General features: G+C 41.2%; 1 protein-coding gene across 4 annotated transcripts in view; it reads right to left on the bottom strand.

Annotated features, from left to right (window-relative positions):
• The window catches only part of TRAPPC9 (trafficking protein particle complex subunit 9), a 543,073-nt gene that overhangs the window by 489,532 nt on the left and 34,356 nt on the right, over positions 1 to 19,185 (bottom strand). For all 4 annotated transcript variants that reach the window (XM_074577903.1, XM_074577902.1, XM_074577899.1 and 1 more), the window contains one exon: positions 3,449 to 3,575. In XM_074577903.1, coding sequence (XP_074434004.1) covers positions 3,449 to 3,575 — 127 coding nt within the window. The remainder of the gene's footprint in view (positions 1 to 3,448; positions 3,576 to 19,185) is intronic.

Consider the following 19,185-nt stretch of genomic DNA (forward strand, 5'->3'; position numbering starts at 1 on the left):
CTACTCTGCCTTGGTGAGGCCACATCTGGAGTGCTGTGTCCAGTTCTGGGCTCCCCGGTTCAAGAGGGACAGGGAACTGCTGGAGAGGGTGCAGCAAAGGGCTACGAAGATGATGAGGGGACTGGAACACCTCTCTTATGAAGAAAGGCTGAGGGATTTGCGTCTCTTCAGTCTGGAAAAAAGAATCCTGAGGGGGGACCTTATCAACGCTTATAAATACTTAAAGGGCGGGTGTCAGGAGGATGGGGCCAGGCTCTTCTCAGTGGTGCCTAGCGACAGGACAAGAGGTAATGGGCACAAACTTGAGCATAGGAAGTTCTGCCTAAACATGAGGAGGAACTTCTTTCCTTTGAGGGTGTCAGAGCCCTGGCACAGGCTGCCCAGAGAGGTGCCCGAAGGAAGAATGCCAAACACCAGTATATGTTAGGGGCGGACATGCTGGGAAGCAGCTCTGAGGAGAAGGACCTGGGGGTCCTGGTAGACAGCAAATTATCCATGAGCCAGCAGTGTGCCCTTGTCGCCAAGACGGCCAATGGCATCCTGGGCTGCATAGGGAAGACTGTGGCCAGTAGGTCGAGGGAGGTCATTCTCCCCCTCTACTCTGCACTGGTGAGGCCACAACTGGAGTACTGTGTCCAGTTTTGGGCTCCCCAGTTCAAGAGGGACAGGGAACTACTGGAGCGAGTCCAGCGTAGGGCAACCAAGATGATTATGGGACTGGAGCACCTCCCTTACGAGGAAAGGCTGAGAGAGCTGGGACTCTTTAGCCTGGAGAAGAGAAGGTTGAGGGGGGACCTGATTAATGTTTACAAGCACCTAAAGGGTGGGTTTAAGGAGGACGGAGCCAGGCTCTTTTCAATGGTTCCCAGCGACAGGACAAGGGGCAATGGGCACAAGCTAGAACATAGGAAGTTCCGTTCAAATACACGGAAAAACTTCTTTACAGTGAGGGTGACAGAGCACTGGAACAGGCTGCCCAGGGAGGTTGTGGAGTCCCCTTCTCTGGAGATTTTCAAGACCCGCCTGGATGCAGCCCTGAGGGATGTGCTTTAGGCAATCCTGCTCTAGCAGGGGAGTTGGACTAGATGATCTCTAGAGGTCCCTTCCAACCCTATGATTCTATGATTCCGTGGTGGAGTCTCCATCTCTGGAGACATTCCAAACCCGCCTGGACATGTTCCTGTGCCACCTGCTCTGGGTGACCCTGCTCTGGCAGAGGGTTGGACTAGATGATCTCCAGAGGTCCCTTCCAACCCTATGATTCTATGATCTAGGGTACTCAAATATGACTAGTTTAGCTCTACACATAGATTTTTTGTGAAACTAAAACAATCAAGGTCAGGCAATAATAAATTAGTCAAATAACTTTCCCATTGTGACACGTAGCTTTGTTTCTAACAGTTAAGGTTTGGGAATCATACGTCCACATTGCCTGTTTTCCAGCAAAGAAGCTGATACCAGCTGCAACTCCGAAGTACACCCTGCACCACTGAGCAGGCAACACAAAGCAGGTATCTGCAAAGTCATCCTAGATGATTTGTCAGTGCTAACTGGATCCACTGAGGGGAAAATGCTGGAAGACCTCAGGGAAGATGCATTTTTCCCCTGTAAGCACACACTAGAAGTGGGGTGACCCAGGTGGCTCATCAGTGCACAGCTTTGTACTTAGTCCAACCAGAAGACAAAACCCTGTTCCCAAAAGACCATTGGAAACGGTGTGACCATTCTGATTCCACATACAATTCCATCTCTGACCACGTACAACCACATAGAATCACAGAATGTGTTGGATCAGAAGGGACCTTTAAAGATTATCTAGTCCAACCCCCCTGCAGTCAGCAGGGACATCTTCAACTAGATCAGGTTGCTCAGAGCCTCATCCAGCCTGGCCTTGAATGTCTCCACGGGTGGGGCCTCCTCCACCTCTCTGGGCAACCTCTTCCAGTGTCTCACCACCCTCACTGTAAAGAACTTCATCCCAATGACTAATCTAAACCCACCCTGCTCTAGTGGGTTTAGATTTGCCCCTCGTCCTATTGCTACGTGCCCTTGCAAACAGCCCCTCCCCATCTTTCCTGTAGGCCCCCTTCAGGTACTGGAAGGGGCTCTAAGGTCTCCCCGGAGCCTTCTCTTCTCCAGGCTGAACAACCCCAACTCTCAGCCTGATCTCACAAGCAGAGGGGCTCCAGTCCTCGGATCATCTTCGTGGCCCTCCACTGGACCCACTCCAATAGGTCCATGTCCTTCTTGTGCTGAGGGCTCCAGAGCTGGACACAGCACTCCAGGTGGGGTCTCACGAGAGCAGAGTAGAGGGGGAGAATCACCTCTCTGGATCTGCTGGCCACGCTTCTTTTGATGCGGCGCAGCATGTGATTGGCCACGTGCTCCTGTCAAACCTGCACCTTAAGCAAGCACCTCCCACACCACAAATTGTTAGTGTGAAGAGACCCATTGTGTTAAACGCACTACAAATAGACAAGGTCTCTTTCCATCAGTAAATATGAAAAAAAAAAAAAACCAAACAAAGTTAGAGAGAACACAGTGAAACTAGTTGTAGCATGAAAAATGGTCATAGAGTAAAATATTCATTTTCATTTTAGAGAATAAGAGTAATCTGAAAATAAATAGAATTTTCACTCTTTGGTTATATGCTTTATTATCTCTTTGTGATACCAGAAGTCTTGCTTCATGAAATGTTGGATGACATCCCACTAAGAACTCAAATCTCCATCAGAACTTTTTTCAATAACTTCTACCATATTTTTTTTCTGAATAGCAATTATGTTTCCTTCAAAAAGCCACTTCTTGACAAAGATTTTGTTTTAGCCTTTTCTTTTATTATTGATGCCCAATGGCTGTCTTCTCTCTCTGACTCCCTCTAATACTTCACGCTAGGCTTTAATCTAACCAAGGCATTACTCGTTAAGAGTGACTGCATGATGTGCCCTGGCACACAGGCCCAAAATGGAACATGAGATTTAGAAGAGGCCAGTGAAGGTGCCAGCTTGAAAATGCAGCATCTGAAAAGGAAGAGCTACAAAAGGCATCAGTTCCAGCTGAGTTCCAAGCTCCACAGATGGAGACAGCATCCAACTCACGGACCTGCAATATGATCAAGTATCTAACTTAAATCTCAGCTGCAATTACAAAATACTTTTCTTTGATTGTATCAGAAACTCTTGAATGACAGTTAAAAAAAAAAAAGAAAAAAAAAACAACAAAAAAAAACCCCAACCTCTCTCCTTCTGAAACTAAAGACCACAAAAAGCATTTTTTGCTCAAAGGCTCTATTTCTGCCCAGGAACTTCTCAAAACAAGTTGACATTTTGACATTTTTCCATGTCATCGTGAACAACTTACGTAAACTGAGAAGACTACATCCTTCCAGTATCCTTTGAAATTTGACAGGTACTGTGGAAAAGTTAAAGATTGTATTTTGGAGTCTTACCTCACAATAGGCAATTTGGTAAAGGGAACAGGAGGTAACTTCAAACCATCTGGAAGGGTGATGAATTCCATTGTACCAGGGCATTTTGCTGTGTAGCTTTCCAAGCTCTGTGTTACATCTTTCTTTTCTAGAAAATAGGTTTGTTGAAAATGAATTAAAAAACAATTGCAAACTCACACGTAACAAAAGTTTAAGATGAAGTTATAGCCGAGAGATTTACTTGTTTGGGTTTTTTATTTATACGAAATAACTCTAATGGAATGCCAGCTAATGTTAGTGTACAATGCTTACAGTTATGCTCCAGAAGCCTTAATGGATGGATCAAACATAACTAAGTGACCTTAAGCAAGACGATTTTCTGGACTTTTTAGAATTTTGAAGTGTCAGTCTATACCCGCTTTTTGTTAATTTTTTCATTATCAAGATACAAATTTATACAATTTAACTAGTAAATCTACATACCCAACACAATTGGCCTCAAGCATGTTAAGGTTATTAATAAAAGCATTGTTATGTGAATAAGCCCCGTTCTGAAACATTAGGTGAAACAATACCAAAGGCAAAGAAGAGAAACAAATTACTTTTGATGTTACCTTGTGTCAAAACCATCTAATTCTTAAAATAACGGTACTATATTACGCTACTAAACCATAGGATAAGATGGAGTGGCCTCAAGCTGGCCTCAAGCTGCACCAGGGGAGGTTTAGATTGGATATTAGGAAAAATTTCTACACCGAAAGGGTTGTCAAGCATTGGAACAGGCTGCCCGGGGAAGTGGTTGAGGCACCATCCCTGGAGGTATTTAAAAGACGGGTAGACACGGTGCTTAGAAACATGGTTTAGTGACGGCTTTTGTCAGAGTTAGGTTGATGGTTGGACTCGATGATCTGAAAGGTCCCTTCCAACCTCGGCAACTCTATGATTCTATAACAACCGGTAAGAAAAGTTTTCTTTGGTTTTGCTTAAAAATGCAACATTCAAACAAACATAGGTTATTTGGGTTATCTTCAATAATGTATAATAAATGCTTATGAATTTCATTCAACAATTATTTTCAACAAAGTATATACTCCTGTCTCCAGTAAAAAAATGTCTATTTGGAAATATATGGCCTGAACATAAAGTTATATTTCTCTGACGAAATGGGAGTCTGCAAAAAGAAATAAGCCTGAGAGTGTGTGCTTATAGGGGAGAACGAGAGCTGTAAAGTTTTAGACCTACATTGGTTTAAAGCACAGTGAACATTCCCCCGTACATGTGCTACCAAGAACAATAACTATTCAATAACTAAACTGTTTCTAGAAAATATTTCCGAGATAAAAATACTCAACAATAAACCAAAATAGGGAAGGGTGACAGAAAATACCGCTTTCCAAAGCAACTGCTTAGATAAATGTATTGGGTTTATGCAGCAAGGTTTCGGTAGCAAGGGGTGCTGCAGGGGTGGCCTTTGTGAGAAGAGACCAGGAGTAGCTCCATGTCAGAGACAGCAGGCTCCGGCCAACTCCAAAAAGGACCCATCAGCTCTGCTGGTGGCACCTCTGTGATAACACATTTAAGAAAGGGTAAAAAATGCTGTGTAGCAGGTGTGAGAGGGAGGATGAGAAAAATGTGAGAGAAACATACCCTGTAACCCACGCTACTCCCCAAAACACTGGCTTAGGCCTTGAAAGGCACAACATCCACTGATGTTTGTGTGCCCACATCAATCCAGCTCAGTTTGCAAGCTGCTAAGGCTATGAGTACCTACTCCTTCAAAGCAAATAAACACTGACTGTAATTGCCTTCACTATGAAATTAATGCCACATAACTGACAAATTGCCTTGCTTGTGTCCATGTTTCACTGAACTGTCTCTTGAGCCACTCACCACATTTCAATTGCGTGTAGCAAATGCTCCCAAAAATACATTGTTAGACATACACATACGCTCAGATCAGTGTAGCACAACTAGGAGTTGTACAGGTTCAAGACTGAGTATTTTCATAATATTTTCAGGCTAAAGCATTCAGGCTGTTATTTGCCATGTTATGAGCAAGGGCACATAGTACAAGTAGAATCCGCGGAGATGGAAAGCATCACGGCTACCAAGAATGAAGGCGACAACGCTACAGCATGCACTTAATTCCACCTGAAACCCGAGGTCTGTCATTCTGAAGAACTGGCTTTCATTTCCTAGTGTGAAACGCTGTCAATAATCGTATTCAAAGAAAGCATGCTGCCACTTGCAAAAAGAATTTGTTTATAGATTTTAGAGTCACATTTTTATTTCACAGCAGAAGCTCAACATGCTTTCCACAAAGACAAGGCTAACACAAGACATTTTTCTATGTTGATATTGTATGAAATGCAGTTTAAAACATGCTGCTGGCAAGCCAGCAGCTCTATTACTTTTTACTTAGCACTGCATCTCAGATAAGACGCTACAGGAATCTACATCAATAGGACATTAGCGGAGGAGGCTGTAGAGAGATGGGGGTCAGTCTCTTCTCCCAAGTCACAGGCAACAGGGTAAGAGAAAACGGCCTCAGGTTGCACCAGGGGAGGTTTACGTTGGTTATTAGGAGAAATTTTTACTCTGAAAATGTTAGTAAGCATCAGAACAGGCTGCCTAGAGAAGTGGTTGAGTCACCATCCCTCGAGGTAGTTAAAAGTGAGGTAGACGTGGTGCTTAGGAACATGGTTTAGTGGTGGTTTTGGCAGTGTCAGGTTGATGGTTGGACGTCATGATCTGAAAGGTCCCCTCCAACCTACACAACTCTCTGATTCTGTGACATAACAAGAAACATTCATGATGCAAAAGAGCAAGGACTGCATGATCTTGCCCGACAGCTGCTTCTGAAAGTAAACGTTGGAGCCTTTCTCTCTCGAGTGAGCACCTCTGCTACCTGACCTCTGTGGCGTGAATGAATGATACAAATTCCTCTGCTTAGACAAATGGCTACTTTCAAACAGCTCTGAATTTTCCTAGCATCGGCCTGGCTGTCATCGTATTTTGACACAATCAGAAACTGCAGCAACCTCCCAGGAGGATCTATTCAACTACTAAGTCTCCTGACCCATAGTTTAGAAGACTGAAACAGTTATCAGTAGTACTTACCTTTCTCTTGGTAAAGAGGAGATAGAAAACAGCTATTCTTGGAGGTGTTTACCCACCTAGTGTCTTCATGCTTGTATATGTCAGCAGGAAAGCAATCACCACTTGATCCTCTGACCTGTGAATTCACCTCAACAGCTTTAAAAGCCTGCGCTGCAGCTGGAAATGCTACTGGATACTCTTGAGTAGGTGTTATAGAGACTCATTTATTGAGTGAGAAATGATGGGTTATTTTCTCATCTGGAATAACTACCTTCATGATTATTTTTTTTGCCCTCCAGTTTCTCTCTAGGCTCATTGAAACATCAGGATCATGGAACGGCTGCAACCAAATAAAGCTGAGCAAAGCCATAGTCGAGCACATACTTCTCAGTTTGTTCAGTATAACCTCATAGTACAATTTCCCCATTTCATAACAAGTTGTTCTCATTACCTTTTTTCAGCTGCCTCTGAAAAAAAGAAAATTTTGCAAGTCCACCAATATTCTTGGCAATTTTTTGCTTAACCACTTCATGCCAACAGAAGGAACATTGGTTTTGTCCCAAAGCTGCTTCGAACTTTTTTCTAGTATGAGAACACAAACAGCTGAAAGCTTCAGTTGCAGTTAGAAGCCATTTGTGACTAAAAGCCACTAAATGTGAAAAAATCTTCCTGCTAGTTTCACAATAATGTCAGGCAGTACTTCACAAAAATGGAGCCATTGAAAAATCAGACCAGGACAGGAAAGAAAGTCACTTAGACTAACATTTTTAAGCACTTCAGAAACCGTGATTTAACAGTATCACACAAACAGCATTTCATGCCTTGGCAGATAACGGGGAAAATGTACATTTCATCTCTTTAACTTTACTATTTGAAGAAATTTAAAATATCTGCACCTGGTCACAGTCACTACCCATTAAAAACAAAGTCTAATATTAAAAATACAATGTTTGTTCTCTGACAAACAATTGGTTGATCTTGTTCGGCTCAAGTCATTGTGTCCCTTGCAGAACAACCTACAGCAAGGTAGAATGAATAAAGGGAACATTTTATGTCTGACCTGCCAATTTTGGACAAGTTGACCATGAGCCAACAACGTGCCCTTGTGGCCAGGAAGGCCAATGGTCTCTCAGGGTGCATTAAAAAGAGCATGGCCAGCAGGCTGAGGGAGGTTCCCCCCCCCTCTACTCTGCCCTGGTGAGGCCACAGCTGGAGTACTGTGTCCAGTTCTAGGCTCCCCAGTTGAAGAAGGACAGGGAACCCCTGGAATAGGTCCAGAGGAGGGCTACAAAGATGGTGAGGGGACCGGAGCATCTCTCTGATGAGGAAAGGCTCAGAGACGTGGGGCTGTTCAGCCTGGAGAAGAGAAGACTGAGAGGGGATCTCATCAATGCTGAGCAATATCTAAAGGGCGGGTGTCAAGAGGATGGGGCCAGACTCTTCTCAGTGGTGCCCAGCGATGGGACAAGGGGCAGTTGACACAAACTGGAACACAGGAAATTCCATCTCAGCATGAGGAAAAACTTCCTTTCCTTTGAGGGTGGCAGAGCCCTGGCACAGGCTGCCCAGAGAGGTGGTGGAGTCTCCTTCTCTGGAGATCTTCCAAACCCACTTGGATGCGGTTCCTGTGCAACCTGCTCTGGTTGACCCTGCTTTGGCAGGGGGTTGAACTAGATCACCTCCGAAGGTCCCTTCCAAGCCCTACAATTCTAGGACTCTGTGATTCCACTGAAAGACAAACAACTTTGTTTCCTTATGCAACTTGCAAAAATATTGAAAAGGGAAGCTGGAAAACAAACAGCTAAAAGCCTTCTGACTTCAGTTTCCCCCTGGTGATAAGCCCTGAATCAAAGTTTGCCCAAAAAACCCTAGTACCCCAGGTTCTTTGCGCTGGCTGAGCTTTTTCTTCCCCCTTGAAAACAGCAAATAATGTTCACAAAGGATTAGTCTGAGGAGATCTCCTGCAGCAGTCAGCCCCTGAGAAGTGGCAGCCAGCTGGCCTACCCAGCTCTCGGGAACAGAAAGTCAAACATATCCTTGATAAATTACTAGTAATATGTAACAAGACAGAAAAGTCAGCCTGACAGCAGAAAAAGATGTAGTTTCTGCACCCAAAACCATAGATATTTCCTTCACAAAAAAGAAGAAGAAAGTTGGTCCGTGAGCCCTCTTACAACTAGAGAGGAAAAAAAAAAGTGTCTGCTTCCAGGGAGATCTCCAGCATCACCCTGCCATCAAGGCACAGTGTACTCCTGAAACCAAAAAATAATTTCAAAAAGACCACAAAATACATTTACACCCTAACAAAAGCTGAAGTAGAAATTGAGTATTCACAGACAGTAACTGCTACAAACTTTCTACCATGAAGTTATCACTGGATTATAGCACGTATGCAAAGGTCTTGGTGACCTTTCAGGGAGACCCTCAGCTCTAGTGTGGGACAGACGCAGATGGACAGTAAGCAACCTATTTGTACACTCAGTACATCACTCTTCACCACCACGAGCGAGCTAATGTTGCAAGTGAAGTGCCTTAGCAAGACTGGCATGATCAATCCACTAATTCAGTATTTCAATTGTTTAATTCAGCAGAACAGAGCTGGTCTCCTCTAACTTGCAGGCAAGCTTCACCTGTTTTTCCATTACATTAAGTCTGAGAGGTATTAAGATGACAGCATTTTCTACAGTTTTAGTAAACAAACAGCATCTCTAATATTCTCCTGAAAAATACATGGAGCAAGTAAGCACGACTTCAAACTGCTCAGAGATCTCATACTTGAACAAGCTGCTTTGAAAGCAACGCAAGGAATGCTGGGATTTCATTCCAATATTCTCTCCTGCGATCAATCTCAGCACTTACCTATGTTTTTATATTGCCCTGATCAGCTACACTGCGGACACCTACCTACACTCATTAGGTCTCCAGTCCGTCAGGAAGCGCGTGCGAGCTGCCTGGCCAACTGCATGACAAAATGACCAAAGTGAGCGAGAACTGATGGTTGGTTTTTTTTTTTCCCTTTGCCTCCTCACGGCACCGATAGCATCTACCTTTTCTATGTATAAACAACTGTTATGAAAGTTAACGTTGCTGATCTGGTCTCCACACGGTGTTTTGTCAATAGACAAAAGCTATTCTTACGGGGAAAACCAGAAAGACACCAGCAGACAGCATATTATATGAATCCTGTTTCTTTGGGGACTCAAGCAAAGTAAATCTCTAAAATACAGCGGAGACTAAAACTAATAAAATTCACAGTTTGACATGAAAAAGAGCAGGAACAACAAGAAAATAATTAATCTATGCTACCCAGAGAGCTAGACCCACTTTCATGAACAGATCATCATGAACAGCACCAAAGAAAGTGGCTCCATCCACGCAAAGAAGAGAACGAGAGCAAAAGGATTCAGTTATTTGCTGTGTAATAGCTCATCTTCGAAAAAGAAATTACCAGCTTTACTACTAATTTTGCAGAAAGGGGGGCTGGAAGAAGATCATCTTTTCAACATAAATAAAAATAGAAGCTTTGTCTGTTAGAAGCAGAATGCTTTCTGCTTCTAAGACGACCACTACAGAGACAGAGAATGGGAAGAGACTAACTAAACAAGCCGTGGTCTGCTATTATAAGATTTTAATAATTACATAAAATGTGTATGTTTTAAGTCACAGCCAGTTTGAAATTCACAGCCAGCACAAAAATATTTTTGGATAGTATGTCGTAAAAGATTAAGATAGCTGAAGTCAGGGGTCAGAAACATGTCATTAAAATTTTAGTATCTAGTTCTCCACTGTGTCTGAGAACTTCAGATGTCTGTGCACTTTGAATACTACAAAAATATATTTTGTCTGTGCAAAATCAGTATGTAAACCACTGAGCAATATTAACGATTTTTTCATTCATACCAGATGACCTACCTTAACATAAAGTGGAGCAAATTAAGCATAAATAACTTCCATAACAATAAAAAAAAAAAGTTAAAGGCCGCTGCAAAGCTGCTTCTGAGCAAAGCAGGCTTTGTAAAAATTTACAGGTACAATGGTATAACAGTTAAACACACCTGATTTTGTATTTTGGGTGGAAGAAGCACAGAGACAGAAGGCAAAAACACCACGCTAATTTCTGTAGGACATTTTCCCCCAATATACCGTGATACAAAGTCACAGGAATTTGGCCAGAGAGGATTCTCATGATTCAAAGTTTCAATGCCTCCACTAGTGATACAGAGAGGAGACTCGCGCTTGAGAACAGTTTAATTGTTTAAAAAAACCTAGACAACAGTCTGAAAACTTACAATGAAAATGCCAGCTCTATTAACGTATCCTTGATTTTTCCCATCCTTTTGAAAAAAAAAAAAACGTTTCTTCAGTATCACTCCTAGATCTTACTCGTCTTAGCGCACCCACTCATACTCAACGGACATCATTTGGGGAGTTCACCGAAGTACATGGATCACCCCCTTTTAAACAGGGATACTCCTTTTTACACATGAAGTGCTACTTTCAGTAGCAGCCTTGACTCCAGTGCCTTCATTTGGCTTTAGGCTAAAGACAGCGGTATGGAGCCTGCGAAGTGTCATGTAAAATTTATTTGAATTTTAGTAATATAGCACCTCCTAAAACAGCTTCCTTCAGTACAAAAATATTAGCTCCCAAAAATAAAACACAAATTTTTCACGTCTTCATATTGCCAATTAGAGTATGTCTTCCCCAAAGTAATCCCTTTTTCTGGAACAAAAACCTTGCAACTTGTCTTCATTTGAATGTCTGTAAGTTTCTCCTCAATGAATCAAATCAGGCTTCTTCAAAAATCAGAGGTAACAACACAAAGACAGGAATTTTGAGCTAAAGCTCAGAAACTTCATTTGTGTTCATGAATGACTTTATACAAACGAATAGGAAACTTCTGTCACAAAGAAATGCACCATTTTCTTGTAATGGCTGATCTTCTGTTTTACCTGAGAATTTGCATATGGTGTCCGCTGGAGTTTTTGTCTGTACCTCATCAACACGCAAGTCTAAACGAAGGTAAATCGTGTGCCAAAGACTTTCAGGTTTGTTTATCATGCTAGACAATTTGGATCGGTTTTCATTTACTTGACAGTGTTTTTCTTTCATACATCGTAAGACTCAAAAAACCGTTAGTCTTCATCTTTTGTGCTCTGCAAATGAATTTAAATCTTCTATCACTGTTGCTAGTCTACTCAGTTTCATTTATTTATTCCAGTTCAAAATGAATAAATTCACTGAATCAGCTCTGAGCCAGAGTTGATCAAGGAACACGAGGATAAGCAGATCATTATTTGAAAAAGATAAACACATAAAGGCGTTGCGGTTTTCCTCGTCGCAATTTTCCCTTCCTACATAGTATAAAAGACACGTATTTCGGGACCTTCTTACACCTTTTTAATAAAGCAGTTTGAGTGAAGTTAATTAATAAGCCAGCTTGTCTCCAGAAAACACTGATTCCAGAGAGAGATCTTGAAAGAATAAAACAAGCCCAGACAGTTTTACCCTGCTGTTACCATTCTGAATTAAAAAAAAAAAAAAAAGAGGTTTTAAAAAAGCAGGAAAAAGTGTTGCAGATAAACAACTCCCAGCAACAGCAGCAGGTACCAGTGCTGAAGTTTTATAGTACACAACTGAAGAAAACACAGAACTAGATGAAAATCTGCAAAATTCATGGTACCCTGATGAATATGAAGAGTTAAGTGGCTTCCTAGAAGCTCCCTCCTACTTCTTGTGCAGTCTCAGAAGTCATTTATTACAATATGTCAGAAAGCATTTACATTCAAGTTTTTTTTTTTATTATATTCATTCTTACACTATACTGTGCCACTGCTATACATCGAACTCACACGAGGTGACAAGTCTGTTCAATTACATTTTTTTATATATATGCACGCTTTTTTTTTATATGCATACACAGATAAGGTACGGCACCATGCTGAAGCTGTAAAAAGATTTCCAATTAATGGCTAAGATCCTACCGTGCTGCTATAAATATTCCCTGGTAATTATATTGAAGATTTCCGCCTCCATCCTGAAATCAGTTCATTTTAATATTATAAGACCAACCAAACCAGCTCCCTTTTGAGAAATTTATTGGCTAGGCAAATACAACTTGCAGGTACTTTGTCAACTAAAATACAATGCAGTGCATTAAAACCAGTTCATTACCGTCAGTTAAGTAAACCTCATTTCAGCTCGGAAGTTTACATCAAGGTTTAATTTTCATGACATTCTCTGTTCAGTCTGATTAAACCTCCATTCTTTTCAGCCCTTGATATTCAGGGAACTTTTACCTTTCTAAAAATTAATTTACACACTACAGAGGATCCTAGGGAAAATGCTATGCTAATTTAAAGGCAGTGTTCAGGAATAACGTGCCTTATGACGATGAAACATTGCGAACTGCTGACAGGCTACGTCTATATTACCAAGTATTGCAGCACGGAAGGCGAGAAGCTTTAGAGCAAAGCAGCTGGAGCCTACATTACACACGCTTCAGGGGATTACTGTGGCGGTCAGCGTAACCAGAGCTTTTAACAGGTGGCTTCCAATGCAGGATCTCTTACTTTCCACTCTCAAGAAACAATATCACAATCAAGTCTACTCTAGAAACTCTTCTAAATAACCCTGGCTCAGCAACAAATTGTGATATTGCCATTTTTGCCAGGTTCCTAATAGCTTACAACTGTTTTGAAAAGCAAAAGACAATCTTTCCTCAACACCATAAACTCATGCACTTACTGCTTCTTTCTACCTCTTCTGATCAGTAATGGATCAACATACCAAAAAAGGATTTGGTTGTGGGGTTTTTTTAATTCTGGAATATTGTATTAACTAAATCACACTCATTTAAATGCTCCATCATTCCTCGGAAAGAAATCACGCTTCAAAGATATTCTACCTCCTTCCCATTAGTTCACAATTTTCCATATGGCTACAATTATTTACTCTAGTTTCTTATCATTTACCTGGTACAGATACCAAATTTACTGAACTCCAGATGGGTTCAGAGGATGGAATTCAGTTTACCTTATTTCAAGAGAAGCATCGATGACTACAGTCAGGTGCAGACACCTGGCTGGTACTGGGATAGCCACACAGGTGTAAAAGGAGTGATGAATCGTGGCAAATGAATCACTGGCATGGCCAGGATCATTAGGGCGACTACATTGCAGACATCTACACTGAAGATAAACCCACCTCATTTAGTTAGAAGAATTTCCATCCCTCTCTGAACTCTTAAAAAAAAAATGCAGAGATACATTTGCCATTTGTAATTTTAAAATGAGAATGAAGATAATTTAAGAAACCCATTAATTGCAACTGTTAGTAATTCAACTATTTAACTTTAAAATTCTTTTAGCGTCTTTGAACCTTATCTGCTACCTGAAATTTATTACTACTCATTTTACAGTTCAGATCACTCCCCACCATAAACCATTTCTAATTATACTTTGAAAGAACTCCACAGATTTATTCTCCGTAGAGGAAGGAACAAGCCTCAGAATCTTCCTTCCTAAAATGAAAACTTTCATCAAAGTTTTCTGATACAGCTTAATCTTCCCCAAGTGTCTCTCTTTATACCGCAATTATGTTTCAGTTCTGGCAGGCTTCCTGCTTCTCATCACAGAATGGTTTGGGTCACAAGGAACCTTAAAGATGATCCAGTTCCAACCCCCCTGCCCTGGGCAGGGACACCTCCCACCAGACCAGGCTGCTCCAAGCCCCATCCAGCCTGGCCTTGAACACCTCCAGGGATGGGGCAGCCACAGCTTCTCTGGGCAACCTGGGCCAGTGCCTCACCACCCTCATCGTAACAAATTTATTCCTCATCGCCAATCTAAATCTACCCTCTTCCAGTTTGAAGCCATTACCCCTCATCCTATCAGCACGCTCCCTAACAAAGAGTCCCTCCCCAGCTTATATTTGAAGAAGTTATTAGATTTCATGAGTTTGACAATATACACCTCAAAAATCTTTTCTGAATTTACGTTCCTCTCCCCGCCTCATTTAACTTATCAGGGTTGACATTCCCTTCTACCTTCTATGTTTGAAACCAACATCCATTTTTATATAGTAATTTTTTTTTTCCTGCCCAATTGCGTTTATTTTGCTGCTTAACTACCTTTGCTTTTTTCATTATTTTTTAATTCATTTTAATGGAGAAGAATACACTTACTGGGAATCTACTGTGGCATCTTTAAACAACCTCCACACTATCAGCAAACACGCCACTCCTTTTAATTTCTTCCAATTAGCTTCTTTACTTTTATGCAGCTCCCCCTTTCAGAAGTTCAATGCTGCTATCAAGGTGGTTTGCTTATTTTAAAATCTGACATTCATATTTGTTTATCCTAGATTTTATTTCTAATACTTATAATCTTGTTTCCTGGTACCTAAATATGAAGCAGAAAAAAAAAAAAAGAGGAGCACTGTGGGAATGGGCAGGAGGAACCGTAAACAAAGGGGAGCAACCAGCTCAAACTGAAGAAAAAATGAGCTGAAGCTCTCAAGAACTCTTGCTACAGCAGCCTAAACAGGGAAAAAAAGAGAAAGTCATAGCAAGACATAAACAAGAGAACAGGATAGAGCCAGGTGAACACACAGGAACAAGTTCTTCCAGCAGTCCCTCAAAACAAGAGGTGGTTTATGTTATTCCATGCTCTGGAGAGGCAGCAGTTATTTATAGGTTTATAGGTTGTTCTTCTCCCTTTCTCCAGTGAAATGCCATCTAGTCAAATCTGCGTGGGGAAGTATAACTCACCAAGGGCCCATGCAGCTCCATTTCATTTTCTCAGGTGGTTGGGTAGCAATTCAAGACAATGTTTTAAGTAAAGATCCTCAGAAACTGAGTCTGGTCTTTACTGCTGCCAATATAGGCTTGGCAGAAGGGTTACGCTTAAGGGCATTTACGCCTTCACTTTTGGTCCAGCTGTCAATTTTTACGAGGCCAGTTTAATATTCTTTCTTATATCCTGTACTTCTACATAGCAATTTGAAATTTAAATATCACCAAGTGAATGCATATGCAATCTGTTCTATAAATAAAAATGTAAAATACTGCATAGTTTCCTCTTTCAAGCTGTAATAAGATAGAAAGGCAGATTTTGAGTTGTCAGACACCACGTCTGACATGATCAAATTACGATCAGTCCAGGCTTAACCATAATTTCTAAAGATAAACAAGGTTTGGGGATTTTTTTTTTCTTAGATCAAACTCATCACTTCTTTGCGAAAGGCACAGACCTCACCCCGGCAGTTGACGTGTCAGCCATCACCTGCACACGGCGGTCTTGAAAGGAGGATGAAAAGGTTCTGAAAGGCATCTCAGATCATTGGCATTCAGTCCCTGGTCCTCCAGCTACCAACAACTCTAAACTGTCAAGGCATCAAAGTGGACTACCCAGCCAACACTGACAAGTCCATCGCAACTGATCTAGAGGATAAGGGGAACTGATATAGCATTCAGCAGAAATTTTGGCAGAAATTCTTCATCAGGGAGGATGATCTCAGCGCAGGCGGAGATCAGTATCTTCTGGAAGGGGGGAGATTGTTTTCATGAGAAAACAGCCTGGAGCCAAACTTGCAAACCTCTAAGGTTTCCATGAATGGCCAATGTGTCATGATTTTGAAGTGCCAAGCAGGGATAGAATCCTGCCATGATGGAGCTCAGAAGCACATCAATGAAATTTAGACAACTAGGGATATTTCTGAAAATTCAACTTGGGATCTTTGAAAGGAACAAAAACCTTTTCCTTAGGTAGAGCTATGTTTTTATCATCCCACTGAGCAAGTGCAGCCATGGCAAGCGGTCACCATCTGAGATAAACCATAAAAACAACTCCTGACCAAGTAACGATTGCAGCCGCTCTGGTGTTTCCTGTGCAATGCCTGTATGGAGATATATAAAGTCAGCTTACTGAAATCAAAATCAAAATCCACATACAGAAATCCCGCCTAATGGAGACTGATGAACTCTGTTGATAAGGTTTGCTTCTGAAGATAAAATATCCAGCTACAGCAAGGAAACCCCTTAAGTCCTTCATCACATGCAGGACCTTGTCTGTCCTCTGATTGAAGAGAAACATCGTAATAAGTTAAGTCTTTCACTAAAGATTTCGTGTCTTTCAGCAGAATCAATGACTGTGGCCAGGGTGATGAGTATCCACTCCGGGGAGGGTATGCCTCTAGCAAAGCGGTATTTATAATGAAGCCCAGGATATCATTTTTAGTTTGCTAGGGCTAAAACAAATTTCTTCATGACATCAGTAGAAAGATAAATAAGCTAAAATTGTTCAAAATCTTACACTCGGTGAGCAAAGAAGCCGTGATAACCAGATCAGCAAAACTGGAACAAATGTATCTTATTTGTCAAGCTGCCAGACATTTCGTGGTCATGGCTGTGGAACTTAGCCTATTTATTTTTGGTCGCTGCTGCTGCTGAAAAGACTAAAGGCAAAGGTCACCATGGAAAGACTTTGAATCGCATGATATCCATTAGTCTCTGTCTTTCTGCTGTTGAAAGGTAAACGTGTACATACATGAGAGGACACATGGTCATTCTTCAGACTGTTAGCCAACATGCTTCTGTTTCTAAAGAGAGTATTCACGCTAATCTAGGGAACGATAAGAGCGGTAGAACAGATGTTCTGAGACACCAAAGGTCATGCTAATGCTGTAGCAGTACCTGAGCTGCCAATCCAGGTGGCTAGAGATGCGCTGAAAGGGTGCCAAGAGAGCTCAGACAATCCTGCAGGCTGTATCCAAAATCAATAACCATGATGGAGAGAAGAAAAACTATGGAATGTTGTCATGTATCTTGTTACCTTTGCCTGCTGACTGTCCAGGCCCAACAGGTAGAACTGGTGTCAAAAGACTAACATGCATCTTCATTTTAGCCTCCACAAGCTCAATCCCCTGCCAAACTGCTTTCAGAACCAACTGATGCAGCTGGAACTAACAGTGGTGTCCAATGATCTGAGAATCAACCACAGACAGGAATGACAGGAAGGCGCCCTAGGACATTTCAGGAAGTACTTCTAGACGTTGTTCTCTCCATCACCTGCTGTCACTCCCCTCAAGAATAAAGACATTCAGAACACAGGTTAACCAATGAAAAATGACTTCTGCATGTTTAATGCAAGGCAGAATCATGATAGAGTCAGTAAGTTAATTAAGTACACAACAGATGGAGCAGTAGAGATCTCCAATGTGAAGCCTGTCATCTCACTAGAAGGCTGAAAAGAGCTAAAGCATAACAACAGTCATAGGACAGGAAGATCTTAATGGCAGAGGTATACTGAGAAGCACTGAAAAATGTGTATTATTTCCCAAATAATAAAACAGACAAACTTCAAGGAACTTTAATGAACTGAACCTGCCCACAAAAAAAGGGAATGAAGCATTCCTAGTTTCATCCAACACCATGAATGGCGAGAGAAGGTCACCTCAGTGCACTGAGATCCTTGCCCCCAAAAGCGAAACAGCAGGCACGACAGCTGGAAACCTGCTGAACATCTGAAAGAACGTGAGCTTGCAGGGGTGACGGATGTGCTCTCTGGAAGTGGTTTCTGTGTGGACACTCACTTTCGATAATAGCTGTTTCCAAGTAGCTCTGTGTTTAGACAGGCCCTAATAGATGAGCTAATTCCAAATCATTTGCACACAATACAAATCACAGTCCTTTTAAGTAGTACAGATATTATCAATAAAGACCCACAATAAAATACTGGGGTTTTTTCCAAGTATCTGACCTTAGCCAAATCAAATTCAGTGTGAGCTGTACACACAGTGTTGTCTCAAAAAGCACTATGCAAAAGAGATAGATTTCATTCCAAGCAACCTCGCAATTGCACATTTTAATTCTTATTTAAAGAAAGAGTGATTCTCAAGGGCTTGTTAACATTAAAACATAATGGCTTAAGATTAGAGAGCTTTTATACAGAATTTGGTACCTCTTTTTGCTAAGCAGAAGACTGCATTTTACATATTTATGTAACCTAAATAGCTTAATTTTAAATCAGACTCTCAGCTTCCATGTTGTTAAAATAATGACTGACATCTCTCATTTACTTGATGATACCTTTCTATTCAGATTCGCTAGGCTGCACAGTTGCAATTCAAGTAAACATATACTAAAGTTGTATTTTAAAATAATTAGAGTGTCGTTCAATTAAAATATAAGAAAATTTTGTTTTAAACACAAACTAGTTTTGACTACGCATTTGTGTCCTGTGAATAGAAGCAAGACTTTCTAATTAATAGGTGTTTCATTGTAGCTACTAAAAATCACCTTCTGAACGTCTACTTGAAGTGAAGAAGAAATCAGTTTTTTCTGTTTTCTGAAGTCCCAGTATCTCAAATTCAACTGAACTAGCAAAGGAACAGACTTAGATCAACAAACTAGAATGAGAAAATATTCTTAGAGGAAGCTAATCCCAAGACAAAAAGGGTTAGAAGATCAATTTCCAGTGCCAAATGTTTAGCGCGTAACTTACTTTCAGCTTCGAGTTCACACTTCTATTTGTTCTATTTTTAAAGATAATGTGCAAACTATGTGAATTTTAAATACAAGTATAGGATTTAACATACGTTATCAATTACAAGCTTTAAAAATATGAAGTTTACTTGATTTAAGAAAAAACGCGTTCAGG

Source organism: Larus michahellis, chromosome 2 (genome assembly GCF_964199755.1).
Source record: "Larus michahellis chromosome 2, bLarMic1.1, whole genome shotgun sequence".
In the NCBI taxonomy this organism is placed as follows: domain Eukaryota; kingdom Metazoa; phylum Chordata; class Aves; order Charadriiformes; family Laridae; genus Larus; species Larus michahellis.